At 39.5% G+C, this 24,304-nt stretch overlaps 1 protein-coding gene across 9 annotated transcripts in view; it reads left to right on the top strand.

Moving 5' to 3' along the window:
- LCORL (ligand dependent nuclear receptor corepressor like) overlaps window positions 1–24,304 on the top strand; it is a 155,125-nt gene that overhangs the window by 40,097 nt on the left and 90,724 nt on the right. For all 9 annotated transcript variants that reach the window (XM_055138267.1, XM_055138271.1, XM_055138268.1 and 6 more), the window contains exon 2: window positions 12,944–13,009. In XM_055138267.1, coding sequence (XP_054994242.1) covers window positions 12,944–13,009 — 66 coding nt within the window. The remainder of the gene's footprint in view (window positions 1–12,943; window positions 13,010–24,304) is intronic.

Below are 24,304 nucleotides of genomic sequence, written 5' to 3'. Positions count from 1 at the left end.
GACAGTGCTACAGTGCAGTGCTACAGAGTTCTGGGGGTCAGAAGTCCAAAATGAGTCTCAGTGGGACAAAATAAAAGTGTCATCATACATACATATGTTCCTTCCTGAAGAATATTCTGCTCTATTCTTTACAGTAGATTTCATTTTCCAGCTTTCAGGGGCTACCAGTGTGCATGGTTCATGGTTCATGTCTGTCTTCAAATCCAGCGTTGGCCAGTGATGCCATCTTCTCATGACTCTGCTGCCTCTTCCCAAATTAAATTGGGTCTACCAGAATTTAAGTCAGCCAGCTAGTAATCTTTATTCCTTCTTTATTTATTTATTCTTTCTTTATTATTATTCAAAGTAATTTATTTGTGGATTCTGTCCCAGGTGGAGAGCACAGACATCTGTGGGGCCCTCATTATTTTCCCTGCCACAAGTGCCCTTAGATGCCTTCTCAAAGTAAGAGGATTTGGCTCACTATAGGTAGTCAGGAAACAAACAAAAAAATTAGTTGTGGACGCTAGAAAAGAGGCAGCATGTGGCTCAGGTAAAGAGAGCTCATGATGCAGGCTCTTAGGGTTGTTACCTCTGCTTGGAGGTAACTTGTAACCTAGAGGTTTCACTGCCTTGAGAACACAGATCATTCAGAGTGTGTCAAGTAACTGGAAATTGTGTGGAGACCCAGTACCACAAAGAAGGGCTCCATCTGCATAAAGAACTAAACTAGCCAATGGGATGGAGGCGGGTGGCCCTCTACGGAAGGAGTGCCAACTTGACTCTGACTGGAGCCCATACACACATGTAGGATGGCATTTCCCTAGACTCATTTTTAGGAAAGAAAAGATATAGTTTAGCTGTAATCTAATTACCAGAATTCACACAGGGCTAAGAATCACTCAGGTTCCCACCATCCAGTATAAGCGCAATAGTGAAATATGACCTTCTACCAAAAATAATTAACATGGAACATGACCTGAATATAAAACTTAAAATCTCAAAAATTTTGAGGAAAAGCCTTTTCATCCTTTGAGGTAAAGGTTTATTAGATAAGAAATGGCATCATTAAAAGAAAAAATAGGGATGAGTTGATCTTTATCAGAATTAACTTTCATTCTTTAGAAGACACCATAAAGAAAAAAAATTTAGGTCATGGACCAGGAAGAAATATTCACAAACATGAATTGCATGAATGAATTATATACAAGGTATTATTGTATAAAAACAAAGCCCCAAACTCTTGAAACTCAGTGTGATGATGATGAACTCATTTTAAATTGAGCAAAAGTTTAATAGGGATAGATGAATGACACAGATTACTTGAAAGGATGGTTATCATCAGTAATCATCTGAGGGATATGTAGAAAAACCACACTATATAATCACACTAGAAAAGCATTTAACTTTTGGAGATGGAGAGGAAGAGTAAAGAAAAGGAAAGCAACTGATCATACCTAGAGTTGCTGATCATATGAAAACACTGTTTCATGTATGACTGAGAACATAAAATGGTTTATAAAAAAAACCTTTTGAAACAGTTCGATTTCTTGAACTGAATATGAACCCACCATATAACCACTGTTTTACTACTAAGAGGAATAAAAATAGATAACCCCACATCTAAAATAATGATTTAGGCAATAGTGGATAAATATCAGAACCATTCTGCTTAGAAAAAAGTGTGGCAAAATGAAAGGCTCTTAAGGAAGCAATCTGATTTTATGTAATTCTGAGAAATATAATTGTAAATTATCCTAGGTAGTGAGGATAGGGAGAAATGGATAAGAAACAAGCATTGGGAAATTTTGGGGAACATTGGAAGTTATTTTTATTGGATAAGGTAGTTTTAGTCACATGCAAATATCAAAACTTCAAATTGTTTATTTTTTATATATATGATTTCCTAATTGCAAAATAGTAGCAGACCACTTAAAATAAAGAGTAAACAGAAAAATGGTGAAAATGCGAACATAACCTTTGTGATCTTTGTGACCAAGTGTTACAGCAATATATAATTAGAAACAAAGCAAACAAAGACTACAGGAAAAATTTTGAGTAAATAATAGCCATTTGTTTTCCAAATTTGGTTGAAATTAATCTTACATGGGCCCAGATAGCTTAACTTGTTCCAGTAGAATACATGCCAGAATCCACTTAAGCCATGTAATAATTGCTGAAAGTCAGTGATAAAGAAAACATCTTAGGGAAAGCCAGAGAAAAGACACATTATATACAGAGGAACAGATATAAATATCGTAGATATATCCACAACTCACAAACCAGTGAAACAACATCTCGAAAGGGTTTTTTCGAGAAATAAAAGCAGTTCTTCTAGAATTTATACCCAGTGACTTTTCAAAATGAAAATAGAATGATTCCCCCCCATAAAAAATAGCTTAAAGGATTCATTGTAAGCAGATTTTAAATATAAAAAAGCATTTCTATATAAGAATACAACGAAGTTTGGGACTGGAGCAATAGCACAGCGGGGCGGGTAGGGCTTTTGCCTTACACGCGGCTCACCCAGGTTCGATTCCCAGCATCCCATATGGTCTCCTGAGCACTGTCAGGAGTAATTCCTGAGCGCAGAGCCAGGAGTAACCCCTGTGCATCACCAGGTGTGACCCAAAAAGAAAAAATAAAAACAAAGAAGTTCTTTAGGCATAAGACCTACCAAAGGATTTTTTTATGTGAAATTGTAAATATGTGAAAATATATAAGACTTTCTTAGTTTAACACTTTAAAGTAAAGCCAATGTATTGTAGAATTTATAACATGGAGGTAAAGTGTGTAACCATGGCACAGAGGGTAGGAAAAGAACAAGGATAAACAGTCCTTCTAACTTTGTAAAGTCATACTATAATATTTGAAAGTAGATTGAGAAGTTAATGTGAACCCTTTTGCAAAACAAAGATGTTTAGGCAAAATGTTAATAATGGCACGAAAGAATTTTTAAAAAGAAAAAATGGTGGGCAGTTAGAAAACAAGTATCAGAATGAAAACCCAAACTGCATTGATCATCACATAAAATACTAGTAGTGTAAGCCTGTGATTTTCGGCCATTTTCTGCCTTGGCTCCTTTGAGGCCTGTTTCCTTCTGTAGCCCTCTACTGCGGGTCCTTGGCTGTTCAGACAGGGCCTCCCTTTACAGGAGTTTCAATTGGGACCCGTTGGCATATCCTGGGGCCTGTGGGAGCTATGGACACCATGGAGAAGCCCTGGTCTAAACAATTTAATTTAAAAACGTTGACAGATTAAGCAAGGTTGAACAATTCAGCTATGTATTACCTACTGGAAACTCTTAAAGCTAAAGAATATCAGGCCAGAGTGATAATACTGCAGGCAGGGGCAGGCTGACCCCGGTTTGGTCCGTGGGCCCACCAGCAGTGATCCATGAGTGCACAGCCAGGAGTGAGCCCTGAGCACTGCCAGGTGTGGCCCCAAAACAAAATGCAAATAAAAGCTAAAGAATGTGACATTCATATTTACTGATTTTTAAGATCTAGGTATTTTTAGTTTAGAGTAGTTTTTCTTTTGAAAATGAGATTTTAGAAAGCACGATCAATCTGTCAGTTTTCTAAGGGAAATCAAAATACTTTAATAGATGTGGACATATTAATGTGTGTGAGTATAGTTAATGTAATTTTTCTGGTGAAAGTTCACCAGGTTCTGGTGGAAACCTTCACTAGAAAAAAAGTTAGCAGGGTCTGGAGCAATTACACAGTGGGTAGGGTGCTTGCCTTGCATGTGGCCAACCTGGGTTTGATCCCCAGCATCTTCCATGGTCCCCCAGCTCCGCCAGGAGGTATCCTGAGTGCAGCACCAGGAGTGACTCCTGAGCATCTCTGGTGGTTACCCACAAGCTGAAAAAAAAAAAAAAGTCAACATATAGAAAAAGATTTGTAATCGTGTGCTAACCATAAGTTGATATGGCTGATAAAACTTTAGACCAAACAATCGAACATTAGAACAAGAATAAGGAGAAACATTTTTTTAATGGTGATTAACTGAAAAATGAATGAAACTGATCTACAATATAATTTGAATTTAATAGCAGGGCTTTAAAATACATTAAGTAAAAACTGATAGAACTTAGCGGGGAAAGTTAAGACCAAAATTAAATAGAAATGTAAAAGACTTAAAGAACATTGTCAGTAACCAGGGCTAACATTTTTAATAACCCCACCCAATAGCTATAGATACACGTTTCCTCCCACTCAGGTATGCTTGCAGTACTCACCAACATGTTGGATCATATGCTATTACCATATCACATCTAAATTTTTAATGATTATAGTCCCTGATCACAAGGAATTCAAATCAGTTCATAACAAAGGTTTTTGGAAACTGGAAATTAAACATTTGGAAGTTAAACAACACATTTATAACCTGTGTTTTAAATGAGTCATAGGGAAATTACCAACATATTTAATTGGAAGTAAAAAAGATTAGTTTATCAGAATTTAGAGTGTAGAACTAAAGAAGCAAGTGGAGGGGCCACAGAGACAGTTCAGGAGGCTATCAGGCACTTGTGCTTGCAGGAGGCTGGGGTTTGATCCCCAGTATCACATAGTCCCCAGAGCACCAATTAGTGACCTCTGAATTCCCAAGCACTGCCAGGTGTGACCCTTCAAAGGAAAAAAAAAAGCAGCAAATGAAAGGGAAACATTTTAAATTCTCCTGTTCTCAGGGTTGTTTTTAGTTTAGTTTTGTTTTGTTTTTGGCAAGAGAAAGGGCCACATCTAGCTGTGCTCCGGACTTACTCCTGCCTCTGTGCTCAAAGTTCTTTCCTGGCAGTGCCCAGGGAACCATATGAAATAATGGGCACTGAACCAGAGATGGCCACATGCGAGGCAAGCATATTCCCCCTGTACCATCTCTCAGGTCCCTTAGTGTTTTTATTATAAAAGGATCAAGGTTACAAAACAATTACCCAAGCTTCCACTTAACATAGAAAGAAGCAAATGAAACAAAAAATAATAGGAAGGGAAAATAAAAATAGAATAGAGACAGAAAATGTGAGACAAAATTATTGAAACCACAGTAATTCAATAAGATCAGTAAATTCATTAAAATATTGACACGTGCACTGACCATGCAAGTGGAAACAAACATAAACAAATGTGACTACATCAAACAAAGAAGGTTCTACACTTTAAAAGAAACAGTGACCAAAATACAAAAAGAGCACACAGAATGGGAAAGAATATTTACCCAATACCCATGTGATAAGGGATTAATATTCAGGATATACGAGACACTAGTATAATTATATAAGAAAAAAACCTCCAACCCCATCAAAAAATGGGGAGAAGAAATGAACAGAAGTTTCCTGAAAAAAGAAATACAAATGGCCAAAAGGCACATGAAAAAATGCTCCACATCACTAGTCATCAGGGAGATGCAAATCAGAACAACAATGAGATATCATCTCACACCACAGAGACTGGCACACATTCAAAATAACAAAAGCAACCAGTGCTGGCGTGGATATGGAGAAAAAGGGATGCTCTTTCACTGTCAGTGGGAATGATTACTGATCCAGCCTTTCCGGAAAACAATATGGACAGTCCTTCAAAAACTAGAAATTGAGCTTTCATATAACCCCGCGATATCACTTCTGGGAATATATCCCGAGGATGCAAAAAAGCACAGTAAATATGAGAGCACAAATGAGAAAACTAGAAGCCGTAATAACAGAGAAAAAGAATTTTGTAGGTGACATTAAAAACTAACCTACTGGGAGGCTGGAGTGTACAGTGCGTAGGGTGTTTGCCTTGCATGCCGCCGACCTGGGTTCAATTCCCAGCATCCTATATGGTCCCCTGAGCACCACCAGTAGTAATTCCGGAGTGCACAGCCAGGAGTAACCCCTGTGCATCGCCAGGTGTGCCCAAAAAATACATACATACATACATACATACATCATGGGGCTGGAGTGATAGTACAGCAGGAAGGGTGTTTGCCTTGCACGCAGCCAATCTAGGTTCAATCCCTGGCATTCCTTATGGTCCCTCAAGCACCACCATAAGTGATTCTTGAGTGTAGAGCCAGAAGTAAACCCTGAGCATCGCCAGGTGTGACCCAAAAAGCCAAAAAAAAAAAAAAAAAACTATAGCAGAAGAGTCACAGTACTTAAGGACAAAATCATTGAATTCCAAGATAAGATGCTGAAAACCTTTGAACAGTAGAAGATGGAAAGAAAGACTCAAATGAACAGCAGACAGAACTCTGGGATGGATTAAAGAGCAACAACATAGGAATTAGTGCCTAGAGGGCCAGCAGTACAAGCCCAGTGAAGAAGCAATAGCCAAAGGCATTGCCGAGAAGCACCCAAAGCTGAAGAGCACACATATCCCAATCCAGAAGGCCCAAAGAGTACCAGATAAGCGACCCAAATGAAAAGACTCCAAGACATATCCTAATCAAAATGACCAAACCATAAGATAGAATACAGAGAACAGAAAGATCTAAAGAAAGAAATTACATACAAAGGAACGTCAGTGAGATTTACAGCAGATCTAACAAATGAGAGCCTCTAGGCCTGAGGACAAGGGTGAAATATAGTGTTAAAAACAAAACAAAACTCAATGAAACGAACACCTCACCAAAAGTAATTGTACCGAGCCAGATTCTCAGTCAGGGTTGAAGGAACAACACACAACTTCACAGATAAACAATACCTCAGGAATTTTGTAGATTAAAAACCATCTTTACAAGAAGAACTAAGTACAACAAACTTTTACATAAAGATGGCGCAAAACTCCATCATGCTAGTCTCGATATTAATGGCCTAAAAATTAAAAGAAACATAGTGACAAGGTGAATTAGAAAATTGAATCTAACTTTATATTGCCTACAAGATACACATTTGGACAGTAAGGGCTAACAAACTCAAAGCCAAAAGTTGGAAAACAACATTACAAGCAAACAATCCCCACAAAAAGGCCAGGATGGACTTACTAATATCAGACAACATTGAGTTCAGAACCAAAAAAGCCATGAGATAGACAAGCTCATTTCCTAGTAATCAAGGGATGTGTACATCAGGAAAAACTCATACCCCTAAACATTTACGTACCTAATGAGGGCCAGTAGCTGCTAGTAGACTTGAAGGAAAACATCAGTAGCAGTACAGTAAGAGTTGGGGACTTCAATATCACTTTATCACCACTTGATAGGTCAGCTAGACTAAAACTCAGCAAGAAAACTTGAAGGAAGAAATGGGTTCAGTAAACATATATAGAGGTTTTTAATCCCCCAAAAGATGAGTACACATTCTTTTCCAATGCACATAGGACATTCTCCATAATAGACCACATTCTGGGCCACAGAACTTACCTCCAAGTAAGGGATAGAAATTAGTAGTCAAGAGGATAGAAATTATATCAACCATCTTCTCTGTTCTTGAAGCACTGAAAATGAAAGTGAACCGGGGCTGGAGCAATAACACAGCGGGGAGGGGAGGGAGGGCATTTGCCTTGCACATGGCCGACCCCGGTTCGGTTCCCAGCATCCCATATGGTCCCCTGAGCACCACCAGGAGTAATTACTGAGTGCAGAGCCAGGAGTGACCCCTGTGCATTGCCAGGTGTGACCCAAAAAGAAAAAAAAATGAAAGGGAACCACAAACAGAAATGGAGAAAGAAATCTGGAAACCAAACAGCTCACTACTGAACAGCTTGTGACCCAGTGGGTCAGAGAGGAAATCAGAAGATTCCTGGGAAGCTTGCCTCATGACCTGGGGGAGGAGGAAGCTGGGATAAAGAAGGGATCTTTAAGCCAATGATGGTTGGAGGGATCGCTCAGGATGAGATGTATGCTGAAAGTAGATAAAGGACCAAACATGATGGCCTCTCAGTATCTGTATTGCAAACCATGATGCCCAAAAGTACAGAGAGAGTAAGAAGGAAATTGTCTGCCATAAAGGCAAGGGGTGGAATGGGGTGGGGGTGGTGGAAGGAATACTTGGGAACATTGGTGGTGGAAAATGTACACTAGTGGAGGGATGGGTTTTAGATCATTTAGATCATTTCATGACAAACTCAGTCATGAAAGCTTTGTAACTGTATCTGATGGTGATTCAATGAAAGAAAATAAAAGAGAAGAGGATGGAAGGGAAACTTTCTGGAGTGAGGACACAAACTTGAGTGACACAGAACTTGAGGGACACAGCAAAAGCGGTGTTAAGAGGAAAATTTATAAGTATGCATGAATGTATCAGGAAGGAAGACAGGACCCACATAAATAACCAAATTGCACAGTTTAAGAAACTGAAAAATGAGTAACAAAAGGAACTCAAAGCAGGCAGGAGGAAGAAATAATAAAACTTAGAGCAGAAATTAATGAATTGGAATAAAAAATGTCTAAAAAGATTAATGAAATCAAGATCCGTTTCTCTGAGAAAATAAATAAGATTGATAAAACACTAGCAAGATTCACAAAGAAAGGGAACCCCAATTTACAGAATTAGAAATAAACAGAGAGGGGTTGGAGCGATAGCACAGCAGTGCCTTGCACACGGCTGACCCGGGTTCGATTCCCAGGACCCCATAAGGTCCCCTGAGCACCTCCAGGAGTAATTCCTGAGTGCAGAGCCAGGAGTAACCCCTGTGCATTGCCAGAGTGTGACCCCAAAAGGAAAAAAAAAGAAATAAAAAGAGAGTTATCAAAACCAATATCTCAGAAATTCAAAGGATCATCAGGTTATCATTGCCTTGAAAAATCTCTCTGCCACCGGACAAGAGAACTTAGGAGAAAGGTAAATCTGCAGACTTGCAAGGCTGAACCAAGAAGCCAAGTAGCACCCGAACAGACTTATCACTGTTAAGGATACAGAAATGATCATCAAAAGTCTCTCCCAAAACAGAAGCCCAGGCCCAGATGGATTCACTAGCGAATTTTTTTCAGACCTTTAAAGAAGAACTCTGCCAATCCTTTTCAGGCTCTTTGAGGAAATCGAAGAATCAAAATCTGTTTCTATGAAGCAAACATCACCATGATACCAAAAACAGGTAGAAATAGCACAAAAAGGAGAATTACAGACATATCTCTGATGAACATAGATACAAAAATCCTCAACAAAATAGTAGCAAATCAAATTCAGCAATTCATCAAAAAGATCATATACCATGACCAAGTGGGATTTATCTCAGGGATGCAGTGACGGTTTATCATATGTAAGTCAGTCAGTGTAATACATCAATGTGAGGGGTAAAAATCATGTGATCATATCAGTTAATGCAGAGAAAAAAAATTGAGTAGATCTAGCACACATTCTTGATGAAAACCTCAATGTAATGGGAATGAAGGGCCTTTCCAAAAGAGCCAAAGCCATTTCATAAGCTCACAGCAAACACTGTCATTGGGGAAAAACTAAAAGCCTTTTTTCCTAAGTTCAGGCACAGGACAAGCTTGCCCATTCTCACCACTTACATTCAGTATAAAATCGGAAGTATTTGCCATAGCAATTAGGCAAGAAAAAGATACAAGGGCATCCAGATAGGAAAGGAAGTAGTCGAAGTCAAGCTTTCACTACTTGTGTATGACATGCTACTGTATTTTGAAAACTCTAGAGGTCACAAAATCACTCATAAAAACAGATTTGTACAGTCAAAACAGATTTGTACTAAGAATAGCCAAACATACATTTCAAGAAGGAATAAGCAACCAAAAAGTCAGACGACATGAAGTAAAAGCGGGAAACAGGAATACTTATATAGGTATTAATAAATTTTTCAAGAAAGAAGTATGCAAATAGATGATCAGGAATAAAAACTTTTAAGTCATAAAAGATACTGAGAAGCTTTTTTCTGAACTTGATTTAAAAAAGATAGAATGCATAACCAAAGCAAGGAATGAAAGCATAAAGGGCTGATGACAATATTAAAGAAAAGTATGTAGTAAAACATTTTATGTAAATATTCTGGAACAAAGTTGAAAAAGGTTACTGTTGGCTTCCCAAAACCAACATAAGAAAAATTTCACTGGGGATATAGCTCAGTGTTATAAAATATGTTTTGCAGGCAGGAACCCTAGGTTGCTCAGGAATCTCCTGAATATGTCAGGAATGGACCCCAAAGCACTGAGCTGGGAGTAATCCCTGAGTCTAACTGGGAGTGGCCGTAAAACCAAAGAAATAATCAAATAATTATATAACAGTTAAAATTTGAACAGCAACAGACACTTCACAAAGACTCTATCCTATTTGTATCCTTGACTTATTCCACTAAATATTTAGACAGAATACTCTGCAGTTTTTCATTTTTCTCCAGGAGAGTAGAGAAAGAAAGAACAGTGACACACTTAGGAACATTACACTGATATCAAAACTTAAATGTACAGGAGAGGGGCTGGAGCAATAGCACAGCGGGTAGGGCGTTTGCCTTGCACGCGGCCGACCCGGGTTCTAATCCCAGCATCCCATATGGTCCCCTGAGCACCGCCAGGGGTAATTCCTGAGTGAAGAGCCAGGAGTAACCCCTGTGCATCGCTGGGTGTGACCCAAAAACCAAAAAAAAAGAAAAAAAAAGGTACAGAAGAAATATATAAACTAGTTTCAATGGGAGTGCAGAATCAGGCATTTCAGAAATACTTCACAGAAATATTGGGGTTCCCAAAGAGGGCTGGTTTGATTTTCAGTGTGAATCATCATGTATCATATCATCAAATCATCATAAAATTCACTTGTATCACTTTGTATCACTTGTCATCCCGTTGATCTTTGATTTGCTTTAGCAGGCGCCAGTAATGTCTCCATTTGTCCCTGTCGCGTGCTAGTGTAGACCAATGATATCTGCTCACTCCAGGAGCAGGAAGAGCCTCAAATCGTTCATTCAGGGTTTTGATGAAGAAATCTGACCATCTCGTTGGCGGGCGGCCACGCAGTCTTTTGACATCCCATGGAATCCAGTCGGTAACAGCTCTAGTCCAGCGGTCGTCTCTGAATTGCATTTCATGTCCAGCCCATCTGATTTTTAATGCCTTGGCAAACGAGACAGCCTCCCTGGTTCTTGACTATCGATGGAAGTCGGAACTCCGGATTCCTTCTCTCACTTGAGTGAAATGTGATAATCCTAGCATAGCTCTTTCGATTCCTCTTTGGGATACCCGAATAGCATTCTCATCCTGTTTGCATAGGGCCCAGGTTTCTGAGGCGTACGTTAGTGCAGGAAGAACGGTGGAGTCGAAAAGATGTGCTCGGAGCCGGAGATTCTTCGTCCTCTTAACCAGTTCTTCCACGCTCTTGAAGGCGTTCCATGCTGCATCATAAAATTAAGAAAGAAAAATGTTTAATGATCATTGTAGTAGGCTCAAAATAATTTTGATGGGTATCAGCATCCGATTCATGGTAGGAAGATTTTTAACAAGGTAGACATAGAAGGAACTTCCTTAATGTGATTGTATTACTAATTTTTAAAATATATAGCAAGTATTATGTTTAATGATGGTACTTTTGGATACTTGACCGTTTTGGGAATAAGCCTAGGAAAATTGCTATCAGCCCAAAGTTTCAGCATTGTATTTGATGTTCTAGCCAAGGCATCCAGGCACAAAAGCAGTAAGGAGTACAGAGGGAAAAACCAGTTATGGTTATCTGTAGATAATGATTATGCATAAGTAGAGACTTATAAGATATACTAAAATTAGAGCTTAGTGTTGCTCGGTAGAAAGCCATTGTACAACCCTCAGTTGTATTTCTGTAAACCTACAAAAATATACTTTTAAATCAAAGTTGCCATTTACTTTGATTGGTGTTTACAGTTGCAATTTATAATTTACAGTTGCCAATTGGTGCCATTTACACCAATACTGTGCAGTGTGAATAAATAACACGATTAATAAATATTACTAGGATATATGTAAGACCCTGATCTTACATAACATGTGAGTTGAGAAACCTACTAGAACAAAGTCCATGGCTTGGAAGCTGGCTTCACATGTGGGGGGGGGGGGGGGGCATAAGGCAGCTCAGACAGAGAAGGGCCCACCAAGTATGGGGTGCTTGGAGGACCCGCTCAGGATGGGAGATGCGTGCTGAAAGTAGACTACAGACCGAATGATGGGCAATTCAATACCTCTACTGCAAACCACAACACCTGTAAGGAGAGAGACAGCAAAAGGGAATGCCCCGCCACAGAGGTGGGGTGGGGTGGAGGGAATGGGATGGGAGTGGTGGGAGGGATACCAGGATCATTGATGGTGGAGAATGGGTAGTGGCGAAGGGATGGGTACTCGATCATTGTATGACCAAAATATAAGCACAAAAGTTTGTAAGTCTGTAACTGTGCCCCATGGTGATTCAGTAAAAATTAAAAAAAAAAAAGAATTTGCCCTTTGTAGCCAAGCATGTAGATCAGTGATAGAGCACTTAACATGCATGCATGAGGCCCTTGTTTAATTCTTGGCGCCACAAAAAGAAAAAAAAAAAGATTCTGTACATTATATTCATTCTTATAATCAAAGTTAAAGACACTACTTTCATCTGGGGCCAAAGAGTATAACAGCTAATGTATTGCCTTACATGAGGCCATCCCTGGTTTGATTTGAGAGACCCCATATGGCCTCTCAAGTCTGGACAGGGGTGCTCCCTAAGCACAGAGCCAACAAGAAGTCCTGAGTACCATCAGCTGTGGCCCAAGAGCCAAAAGAAAAAAAAAAAAAACTTCCCAGTTAATATTTTTTAGTAACAAATATCAAATAGGAGCAGGCTGTATTTCTTCGCAACAAAACAATATGCAGGAAATCTGCCAATAATGTAGTCATGTAATTTTCTGATCCTTACTGTATGACTCTTTGCTATGGTCTGTTACACATCACCTAGTTCGACTCAATAAACTAAAGGCAAGATATCATAATATGTTAACTTTGTAACTTTATGATTCATAGTATTACAGATTTTGATTACTATAAAATTTTAAATTTCCAGTATTAATAAAATTTTCTCTCTTTATAAATGCAGGTTTTGAGAGTATTTTAGAAGGGCTCTATGGACCACGGCTACGAAGAGACCTCAGTTTATTTGAAGGTAATTTTTTTAAATTTTACTTTAAAATTTTTAACTTTATAATTTAACAAATAAATAAAATTGTTTTGTACTAACTTCATATTAGGTATAAATTTGTGATTGTTTTTAATTAGAAAATATATTTAAATGAATAAAGAAAATCTCTCAACCGTATTCCTATTGTTGTCTAACATTATAATGGGGGAGGGTTGGGTTTAGGCCCTACCTGGCCGTGGTCAGGGCTTATGCCTGGCTCTGTGCTCAAGAGTTAAGGCTCTGTGTTATCCGTAGTGGTGCTGCGGGCACCATGGGTAATGTGAGGGATTCGAACCAGGGTTGCTGCAGACAAGGCAAGTACCTTATTCCCCTGTCCTGTTTCTCAGGGCCTCTGTAATGATTTTTAGCAGCCTCAGCTACCAAGGACCGGTGCACCCAACCTGGACTTGTAGGCATGACATTGAAGTGCTCCAGCTTGTTGTTTGCGGGGGGCAACGAGGCTGTTCACCAGTTGTCCTAGGCAGTGGGAGTTACTCCACATTCTTAGGTTGCTGTTTGGTGTAGGAGATCCAGCTCAGTCTCCCACTCATGAAGCATGTGCTCTTAACTCACTCTCTCTCCCTGGCCCCGTTACGTTTCTAAAAAGTTTCACTACTGTAATTAAAATAGAAAATGAAACTTGGTTTGTTTCATTAGTAAAATTCCATTTTTGTTATTTTGTTACATGCCCAGTCTTACTTAGAGGACTTAGTTTTTATCAAATAAATATTTTCTGTTGCTTCATGACAACAAAATAGCCTGGAACTTAGATTCTGAAAAACCCCACAAAGTGTTTCCAAAGTTTTGTATATAATTTTGTTATTCCAAAAGGTCTAGAATAAATGAAAATCTAGAAAATGTTTATTGTGATGTAATTTTTTGTAGACATCCGTAATTTTAAAATACAATTTATTTACCAAATAGATGGTGCTGGTACCAGTTTTCTAGTTTGTCTTTGGATTGAAGTATTTCTGAATCTTGTTTCTGGTTAACTTTAATGTACCAAGTCTGTTACCTTCTATTCTGGTTCCTTCATCCAGCTAAGCTCCACGTATCTCTAAAGGTCAATATGTCCTGTATAAAAGCGTCTTCTTGTGTTGAGGGAGTGGTAGGGACAGGAGACTAGTTCAAAGTTTTCTACTTATCTTTTCTTCTAATTTTGATATGGATAATTATGGACCAAGGAGTTCAAAGTATCTCTGAACGCTTGTTTATCCCTATTGCCATGTTCAATCCATTGAATGATATCAATGCAAAACTTCCCTTTAAGGATAAGGAAGTCCAAAATATGTCTGTCCATCATTGTTGCCAAGGTTTTCTTATATCTCGCCTTCAGTCATTTCTCACTTTATCAAAGTTTAAGTCTGCTTTTTTTTAATTAGTGATACATTTACAAGCAATCTTGACTTACAGCTTCACCCATTTTCTTTTTCTCTCCCACACCCCTCCTCTCCCATCCCTGCTTTCTTTTTGGCCCCATCCTGGAGAGTCAACTCAGGGCCTCACACATGCAAAGCAAGGGATGCTTTGCCAGTGAACAACATCCTTAGCCTCCACCTATTTTTCTGAGCTTACAAGGAACAAAGGAAAAATCTAAAGAAACTAGAATTTTTACCTATCTTCATTTTTCTTGTGCCTTTCTTTCTTAAATTGCTGTCCATATTCATATCATCAGTCAGCCTAAACATAATTGCTTCTTTATAACTTGGATTTCAACTGTGACTTCTAGTCTCTTCCTTTCCTCCTACGTTTTATACTTACATTTATATTTATGTCTCTTAGAAAATTAGTTTTATTAAATGAGGGACGGAATGTTCTGAAGAAAATGTTTATATTTTTAGGCCAGTATTTTCTAAGTATACAAATAACGTTTATTTCAGGAAATTAAAAAATACAAATAACCCAGAAGAAAGAACTACTCCTGGGGCAGGAGCAGTAATATAGTGGGTTGGGCATTTGTCGGGCACGTGGCTGACTCGAGCTTGATCCCCAGCACCCCAGATGGTCTCCTCTCGCTGCCAGGAGTGAGCCAGGAACACTGCTGGGTGTGGCCTAAGGCCAAAAGAGAAAAAACTCCTATTTCTACAACCACTCGTATCCTGTTAGCATTTTATTTAAGTGTAAAATATATTTGTACATTTTATTTTTCTTACACATAATATATGTTGTTTTATGGCTATTGTCTGTTCATTTTTATCAGTGACATAAAGTTCTGGACCATCATTCCTAATGACAACAAAATATTGTGAATTTATTATAGTTTAATAAATTTAATATTTTCACTGCTTCTGTTACTCATACTTTGTGTCTTCTTTTATTCTTTTTTTGGCGGGGGAGGGAGGGTAAGCTATAAAATCTGCCAAGTTTTTTAACTCAGTGTTTTTTTCCACACATAGGTACACATTTGCTCACTGCTCTTGTACATTCCAAATTTTCTAATTTTTCTCTAATTTTCTTAGATAATTTGTCCTCCTTACTTGCTGTTTTTGAATTTTTTCCCAAAGCTTTTCTAATCTGAGTTGTACCCTTAAAAATGATGGTTGTGGGGGGCTGGAGCAATAGCACAGCGGGTAGGGCATTTGCCTTGCACTCGGCCGACCCAGGTTCTAATCCCAGCATCCCATATGGTCCCCTGAGCACCAGGGGTAATTCCTGAGTGAAGAGCCAGGAGTAACCCCTGTGCATCGCCCGGTGTGACCCAAAAACAAAAAACAAAAAACAAAAAAAAAAAAAGATGGTTGTGGGGCTGGAGCAATAGTACAGGGGTAGGACGTTTGCCTTGCACGCGGCCAACCCGGGTTCAATCCCCAGCATCCCATATGGTCCCCCAAGCACTGCCAGGAGTAATTCCCTGAGTGCAAAGCCAGGAGTAACCCTTGTGGATCGCCGGGTATGAGCCAAAAAGAAAAAAAAAAAAAGATGGTTGTTATAATGGTAAATTCCTATCTGCAGGGATGTAGACAGCTGTACATTTAAAAAAATTAAAACTGGGGTCCAGAGAAATAGTACAGCAGGCAGCTGACCCAGTTTCAATCCCTGGCACCCATCCTTTGGTTTCCCAAGTACCCAGGAATAATTCCTGACAGAACTAGGAGTAACCCCTGAAAACTACCAAGTATGGTCTGGAAACAAAAAAAGTTAAAACTGTGTAGTCACATTATAGAGCCTTTTGGAATATGAATGTTTCTCAAAAGAATAACTCTAGAGCACCTATATATCCCAGAAATCCCCCTCTGGGCCATATACCACCCCCTCCCTCAAAAAAACCAAAAATATTACTCAAAATTATTTATATACATCTATGTTAATTGCAGCAATAGCCGACCAAATATGGAAATAACCCAAATATCCAGTAACAAAGATGTTGTGTGCATATCGCGTATAAACTCAGTGAAATACTATGCAGCTACAACAAAAGAAGAAGCCTTGCAATTCATTGAAACTTGGAAGGAAATGGGGGTATTCTGTTCAGTGAAATTAGTCAGAGGGAGATGAACAAATATTTAACTGACCTCGCTGATCTGTAGTACACACAGTAACAAAATGAGGAAATAGGCAGAATCAAATAAGGACAAAACCTTGGCCTTAAATTACAAAACTGAAATTACCAAGAAGTGGAATTAGGGGGAATGAAGAGGAGGGTAGAAATAACAGAAGCATGTTGATGGGGAGTCTTAGGCGTTTTGGTGCAGTATCTGTACATGAAAACCATAGCTGCTGACACAATTGTAAATTTATTACCTAAGCTGCAATTTTAAAAATCACAGAAAAACCAGGTGAGACACATCAGAACTCAAGGAATATTATAGTCCTAAGACATTCCTATTAAATCTGTTGTATCACTGTATCACTGTCATTCCATTGTTCATCGATTTACTTGAGTGGGTACCAATAACGTCTCTATTACACTCAGTCCTGAGATTTTAGCAGCCACTCCTTACTCGTCTTTCCCAACGATTGAAGGCCCTTTCAGGGTCAGGGGAATGAGACCTATTGTTACTGTTTTTGGCATACGAATACACCACAGGTAGTTTGCCAGACTCTGCCATTTAGGCGGGATACTCTCGGTAGCTTGTTGGGCTCTCCAAGAGGTATATATATATATATATATATATATATATATATATATATATATATATACCTCTTGGAGATAAAAGATAGATAGATATATATATATCTTTTACTGTATTTGGGATATGAATACGCCATGGAGAGCTTGCCAGGCTCTCCCGTGCGGGCAATTGACTCTTGGTAGCTTGTCAGGTTGTCCAAGAGGGAGAACTAGGCTCTTAGATGTCGCGAGGCCACATTGCATCCAAGCGCTTTCAAGAGCTTGGTTTTACAGGCTTCCGACATTGGCCATTGATGGGATTACACAGCACCAGGGGCAGTTTCTGGGTGTGACTCCCTAGCTACTGGAAAATGGGGTATCTGGGCGGATTAGGCAACCTTCCTGACAGGTGGGGAGGAAGGAAGGGAGGAAGGGAATATATAAGCTACCCATTATAGATTTCTCCAGCATCTTTCTTATCATTACTAAAAATGTTTTTGTAGCACTGAGGATAGGGCACTTGCCTTGCACACAGCTGACTCTGGTTGTTTGATTCCTGGTACCTCGTATAGCCCCCAAGCCTGCCAGGAATGATCCCCCCAGAGCCATGAATAAGCCCTAAGCACTGCCAGCTGTTGCTCCATCAAATCCTCCTCCAAAGTAATAAAAATAGTATTTCTTACTGTAGGGATGTGCATGTCGGGGGCCGGGGAGAGAGCCCAGGAATGGAGGCAGATGCTGTTAATGTTGCCCTCCCCCATTTAATGCCAGCGCCACATACTTTCTCAAGCTGCAGCCCTGGAGGCCCCGATGCCTCCTGAGGGCCCCGGTGAGCCCTGGTCCCACAGGCCCAAGCAGCACTGCATTTCCAGGCCCTCTTACTGAACCACAGGTGCACAGAGAAGGGCCACAGGGGACCCCAGGCCTCCAGAGCACCACTTGGGACCCCCCCATTTCTCTCTACCCCCAAAATTCTGCAGGTAGAAATCATAGATTAGGGTGTGTTTTCAGGTAAATGATTGGAAATATGATCTACAGTAACTCGCTGTCTAAAACTCAGGAGCCAAGTAAATAGATGTGCAGGGTGTATTATTCATGCCTCATGTTTATTATACAATTACACATAATATTTTGGCTATATTTATGCAGATTAAGTTCATTTTGAAAGGCTGTTCTTGATGTGGAAAATATATTCTAAACACCATACCTCAAAAATCACCTTTGACACAAGGTGTTTTTTGGGTTTTTTTTTTTGGGGGGGGGGGTGTTTTTTGGTTTTTGGGTCACACCCAGCAATGCTCAGGGGTTAACTCCTGGCTCTGCACTCAGGAATTACTCCTGGCGGTGCTCAGGGGACTATATGGGATGCTGGGATTCGAACCCGGGTTGGCCTCGTGCAAGGCAAACGCCCTCCCCGCTGTGCTATCACTTCCGCCCCGACACAAGGTGTTTTAAGTTTAAAAGTTTTGTATCAAGCGATAGTACAGCGGGGAGGGCATTTGCCTTGCATACGGCCAACCTAGGTTCTATCTGTGGCATCCCATTTGGTCCCCCAAACACCGCCAGGAGTAATTCCTGAGTGCAGAGCCAGGAGAAACCCCTGAGCATTGCTGGTTGTGACCCAAAAAGCAAAAAAAAAAAAAAGTTTTTGTATCATAGCTTTTTAAGAGATTTATATTTTAAAGCTTAAATTTGATTCCAGCAAGATACCGAGAGTATCCCGCCCGCACAGCAGAGCCTGGCAAGCTACCCGTGGTGTATTCGATATGACAAAAACAGTAACACCAAGTCTCACAGTGGAGACGTTATTGTTGCCCGCTCAAGCAAATCGATGAACAGTGGGACGACAGTGCTACAGCACTAAATTTGATTCAGAGCCATCTCCAGGTTGAATGGTTTTGAAAGAAGCTTTTGAAATGTTTATTTTTAATTTGTTGAAAATAAATGAGTTTTAGCCTTCTGTCTTCGATCTGTCCTCCTCACTTTCTATTCTTTTGAGGAAAACATAAATATATTTCATTTTGAAATGAATCTTTCAAAAGGCTCCGAGTGTCTTAAACTTTGGACTTTTTATGCACTGCCAATTAAGTTCCCCATAATTTGTGTTCCTCTCATTCTTCATGTGCCCCAAATCCACATTTCTCTGTCACATGACTTACATAAAAAGTCTTAGGGGGAAGTTTCCTCTCCTTTCGTGACTCCTTTTTCATATCCTGTCACTGAACCAGCCAATTTCTCCAGACGTCACTTCACTTGCCAAAGAGATCGTACAGCAGGAAATGTGATTGCCTTGCATGCAGCTGACGCAGGTTGATCCCCGACACTCCCGACACACCTGACATCAATCTCCAGCATCCCAAGCATAGGGTCCCCCGAGCACTGTCAGGAGTAATTCCTGAGTGCAGAGCCAGGAGTAACCCCTGAGCACCGCTGGGTGTGACCCAAAAAGAAAAAAAAAAAGTTTTTGTATCATAGCGTTTTAAGAGATTTATATTTTAATTCTTAAATTTGATTCCAGCAAGCTACCAAGAGTATCCCACCCGCACAGCAGAGTAGAGTGATACCTGAGTGCAAAGCCAGGTGTAAGCTCTTAGCACCACCAGGTGTGGCCTCAAAACAAACATTTTAAGTGGGGGCAGGGATTTGTTTCAAGTCCTAGATTCTATCTATCTCAAGTACCACCAGTGTAACCCTGGTGGCCTCTGACCAGGGTTACACTTGGAAGTGACCTCGGGCCCTCACCACTTCGGAGTATGGCCCAAATCAAAAAACAAAAATTTTTTCAAAGAAATTTTTATTGTAAACAGCCCATTCTCATTGGTGACATCATGTATGACTGCTTTGGTACTGTACTTGCATTATTTGATAGTGGTGACAGTATTTGGTTTAAAATATTTACTATCTGCTATCTGGATATTTATATGAAAGATTATTACCCTGACTTAACCACTGATGAAATGTAATCTTTTTGGTTTAATATTCTTGTTTTTCTCCACTATATAGGGATGAAGACAATAAAACTTTTAAATAAATTTTGATCGATAAAATACTTTGAACCCTTATTTTAAATATACTAGCAGGGTGAAAGAAAAATGAATACATAGGATTTCTTCCTACAAGTATTTCATGGCCTGATATAATCAAAAGGCAGTAATTTTCTAATACGAACTGATTATTACTTATATACAAGTCAGATAATCTAATACTATTTTATCACTGTATCACTGTATCAAATAAATTACTATCTCTGATCAGTGTGTATACATAGATTTATCTAGGAGTTTCAACCATGGTGATTTTTATAATACCAAGGTTGAAGAAACAAAACCAAAGCAGTAAAATATTAAATATTGAGACATTTCTATGATAGACCATACTTACTAAGATATATTACGATATATTTGTATGATATTTGAGCACAATATATATTTTTGGTAAATGACCATGTAAGAATCTGACCATAAATTTTTAATACTATTTTTAGAAGGGTTTTTAATTTCCAGAAAGTGTAAGTAGAAAGTACAGAGTTCCTGTATACTCTCCCATGCCCCCTTTTGTGTTCCCCTGTAATTCCATCTTTCAGGGCTGTGCTCCATTTGTTGCATGATTGTTAGTTAGAACCGTAGTTACGTTAGGGTTAGTCCGTGTGCACAGTTGCAAGGGTTTGCCTATTTGCATACTGTCGTGAATTTGTCAGTACAGCTTCACTGCCCTAAAAATTCTCTCTATTCTTTTCAGCCCCCATATAGGCTTCTATCCCCAATGCATGTCATAATTAATTGCCATTTTTTACTGTCTTTATCGTTTTTCTTCATCATCGTATGTTTGGAATGATGCAGTGTGTAGGCTTTCCAGACTCACTTTTATACTGTATAAGATGCATTTAAGTTCTTCTGTTATTTTCGTGATTTACAGCTTTTTTTGCTTATTGATTACTGCTGTATGTCTTGTTTATCTATTTGCCTATTTGAAGGATACGTGATTACTTTCATGTTTTGGCAATTATAAATGAATAGTTGTATGCTATAAACATTTGTGTGCAGGCTTTTTCCTATACATAGTTTTTAACTCTCTAGGGTAAATACATAGGACCTTGCATCATTATATGGAAAGGCAGTGTTCAACTTTGTAAGAAACTGCCAACTATCTTCACAAGTGATGACTGATAGAAAATTATTTTCCCATTGTAATGAGATTAATAGTATTATAATTTTCAGTTTCCTGTTGACATGATATTAAGATATTTCCATATGCTTATTTTCTCTCTGCATATATTCTTGGATGAGTTCTGCGTATTCATACAAGTGTTTGGTATTTGGATAATGATGGAAACAGGAAATGAGCGAGGCAGTATTTCCTCAACCTACATTTTCTGTAATAGAAAAGACAATCTAAGTTGGTTGTTCTTGTGGTGCAAGATTATTATTGACTTAATTAGTAGATTTAGTCCTATCAAACCTGCATTTTTGTGTGTAAATAGGTAGGTTGTGTTTTCAAGTTTGTCCATTTCATCTAAGGTTACCAGATTTGTGAACCACTATTTGTAATATTCTTTTATTATTCTTTTAATGATAGGATCTTTTAGAGACAGTAGTGATGTGCCATCTTTATTTTCTGATACTAAAAATTACATTTTCTTGTTTTTTGTTCTCAAGACCGTTTTGTTGATCTTTTCAAACAATCAACTAATTCTTATTTTTTAATAAAAGCATAGACTGTTAGAAAGCTAAATTGCAAAATGCTAATCATTATCTTTAGATAATGAAATAAAAATGTTTTTCTTTAAACTTTTTAATGTTTTATCACTGTATCACTGTCATCCCATTGCTCGAGTTGCTCCAGCAGGCACCAATAACGTCTCCATTGTGAGACTTCTTACTGTTTTTGGCATATCGAATACGCCACGGGTAGCTTGCCAGGCTTTGCCGTGTGGGTGGGATACTCTCGGGGTACTCTCTCGGGATACTTGCCGGGCTCTCCGAGAGGGAGGAATCGAACCCGGTCAGCCGCGAGCAAGGTAAATGCCCTACCCGCTGTGCTATCGCTCCAGCTGCTTAATGTGTTATATTTTCATAATTAATGATTATTTTTAATTGAATTGTACAGTAGTTAGTAACTTCTAAAAAATCAACAATATTCTCATATTCTCCTCTTTTGACTTTTCACTCGGCTTTATAATTGGGCACTCCAAATTTATTTCTTACGGTTAAGATACTGAAGACAAGAAAATATTCTAAAAAATGAAATGGAAAAAGCATCTGTTGTATTTCCTATATGTTTTTTCCATGGTTTTTGTTTAATTTTCACTGCTGCTTTAAGATGCAACATTATTCTTCTCATTGTACAGATAAGGAAATTTGGACTCAGAGAAGTTAATTTACCCAAGGTTTTCTAGTATAGGAAAGCTTATTGGTTCTGCACCAGGGCTGAATCACTAGGTAAAATGATCAGAACCTGGTTTTGGGTTTTTTTTTAATCAATACTACCTATCTATGGCAGAAAATGGTTTGTTTGTTTGTTTGTTTGCTTGCTTTTTGGGTCACACCTGGCTCTGCACAGGGGTTACTCCTGGCTCTGCACTCAGGAATTACCCCTGGCGGTGCTCAGGGGACCATATGGGATGCTGGGAATCGAACTTGGGTCGGCCTCGTGCAAGGCAAACGCCCTACCCGCTGTGCTATAGCTCCAGCCCCAGAAAATGTTTTTTTCAGTTTCACTCTGACATTCTCTTTGTGGGAAGAGGATGGCATCTCCCAAGTGGTGCTCAGAGGCCCCGGGTGAGCCTGGCGATACTGGCTGTGGGTCAGTACTAGGGCTGAGGGCCGCCCTGCAGGGCTGGGGTCTGCCAGGCAAACCCTCTCTACGGCCACACCCAGTGATAAGCAGGAAGTCATGTGGTTCCCAGAATCTAACTTTAGTATTTTCCTTGCCTGATGTACTAGCTACTCAAGTATTTCCCAGCCCCAGACACCCTTTTTGAGTAATGAGGCTGTTTCTGTATAGTATTTAATTTGGCCCTTTTGATCTTAATACTTAATGTATCAAATATTCAGAATGAATCCAGCAAAATTTCATGACATCTTTTACAGTTGTTGATTATTCAGTCATTTATTTAGTTCTATAGGCATTTATTTTAATTAATATTTTCTTAAAGCGCTTCTAAAATAGCTTTCTTAAAAAAGTAATGATGAACTCAATGTTTTATTTTAATTTTACAACCAGAATTGTTTAAAGGTTGTCTCACGAAATTCAGGATGATCTCAATCATCTGTAGTATGAAGAGAAATAAATCAAGGTGATAGCATAATCCATAATAAACCTTGAATACTAGGATCTAGACCTGCCAGTGCCAGCTGGGCCTGGGCCAGGGCTGCGGGGAGCGACATGGGCATGTGAGTGGAGAGTCTGGGGCACAGGGCTCGTGCTGAGGAGGCCACAGTATGACCAGAACCTTAACAATCAGCAGATAGTGTTGGGGTGGGGGGTGTCGGTGAGTGTGCAGGAACAGTGGACTGGAGGTGACATAAGGATGGGCTAGGGGAAGGGTCGTGGGCACTTGGGTGAAGAGGGGATGTGTTGTGGTTCTGAATGCTGTTGTAATCCCGTTAACTAAACTGTAATGAAATTTTTTAACTAAGTAGATACTTCTTGAGCTAACAAATTCATCACAAAAACTTCATAAAACTTTACAACCATTTTTCCAAAATGCTGTTCTCCAAGCCTACGGCTGTTATTTCAAGTATCCCAATATTAAATTCTTTGCATATTCCTTATTTCTGGGCTGTAATATAAAATCAGTAGGATTTCCTTGCCCAGTCGGAATTGTGTGTAGCCTCCCAGATGAGTGGAGCTTTCCGTACGGTGATACTGCATGACGGTCCAGGTCTGTTGCCTGGCTAAAGGGCTCACGCTCTGGCCTTGGGGCACTGGGTAGTGTTTCCAGGCTCCAGGATGTAGACGAGGAGTGGTGGCTTCACAGGGCAGCCTACTCCAGAGTGCTGAAGACTGTTCCACACCTAGTCTGTTGGTCACAGGACTCTGCACAGAACTCTCCTAGTAAGAGTCAGACTGCAGATTCTGGATGACGGTTCTGTTCTTTGGGTGAGGTGAAAGGCTGAAAGGAAAATCTGCATAGCCACAGTTCTTTCTGTGGTTGGGGGGATGAGAGTGATGAAGCCCCCCCTCACACCCTTGCACCCCCCCCCGGGGGGGCTGTTCCCTGCAGCAGC

Source organism: Sorex araneus, chromosome 5 (assembly GCF_027595985.1).
Source record: "Sorex araneus isolate mSorAra2 chromosome 5, mSorAra2.pri, whole genome shotgun sequence".
In the NCBI taxonomy this organism is placed as follows: Eukaryota; Metazoa; Chordata; class Mammalia; order Eulipotyphla; family Soricidae; genus Sorex; species Sorex araneus.
This window is presented reverse-complemented; position numbering and strand designations above follow the sequence as displayed.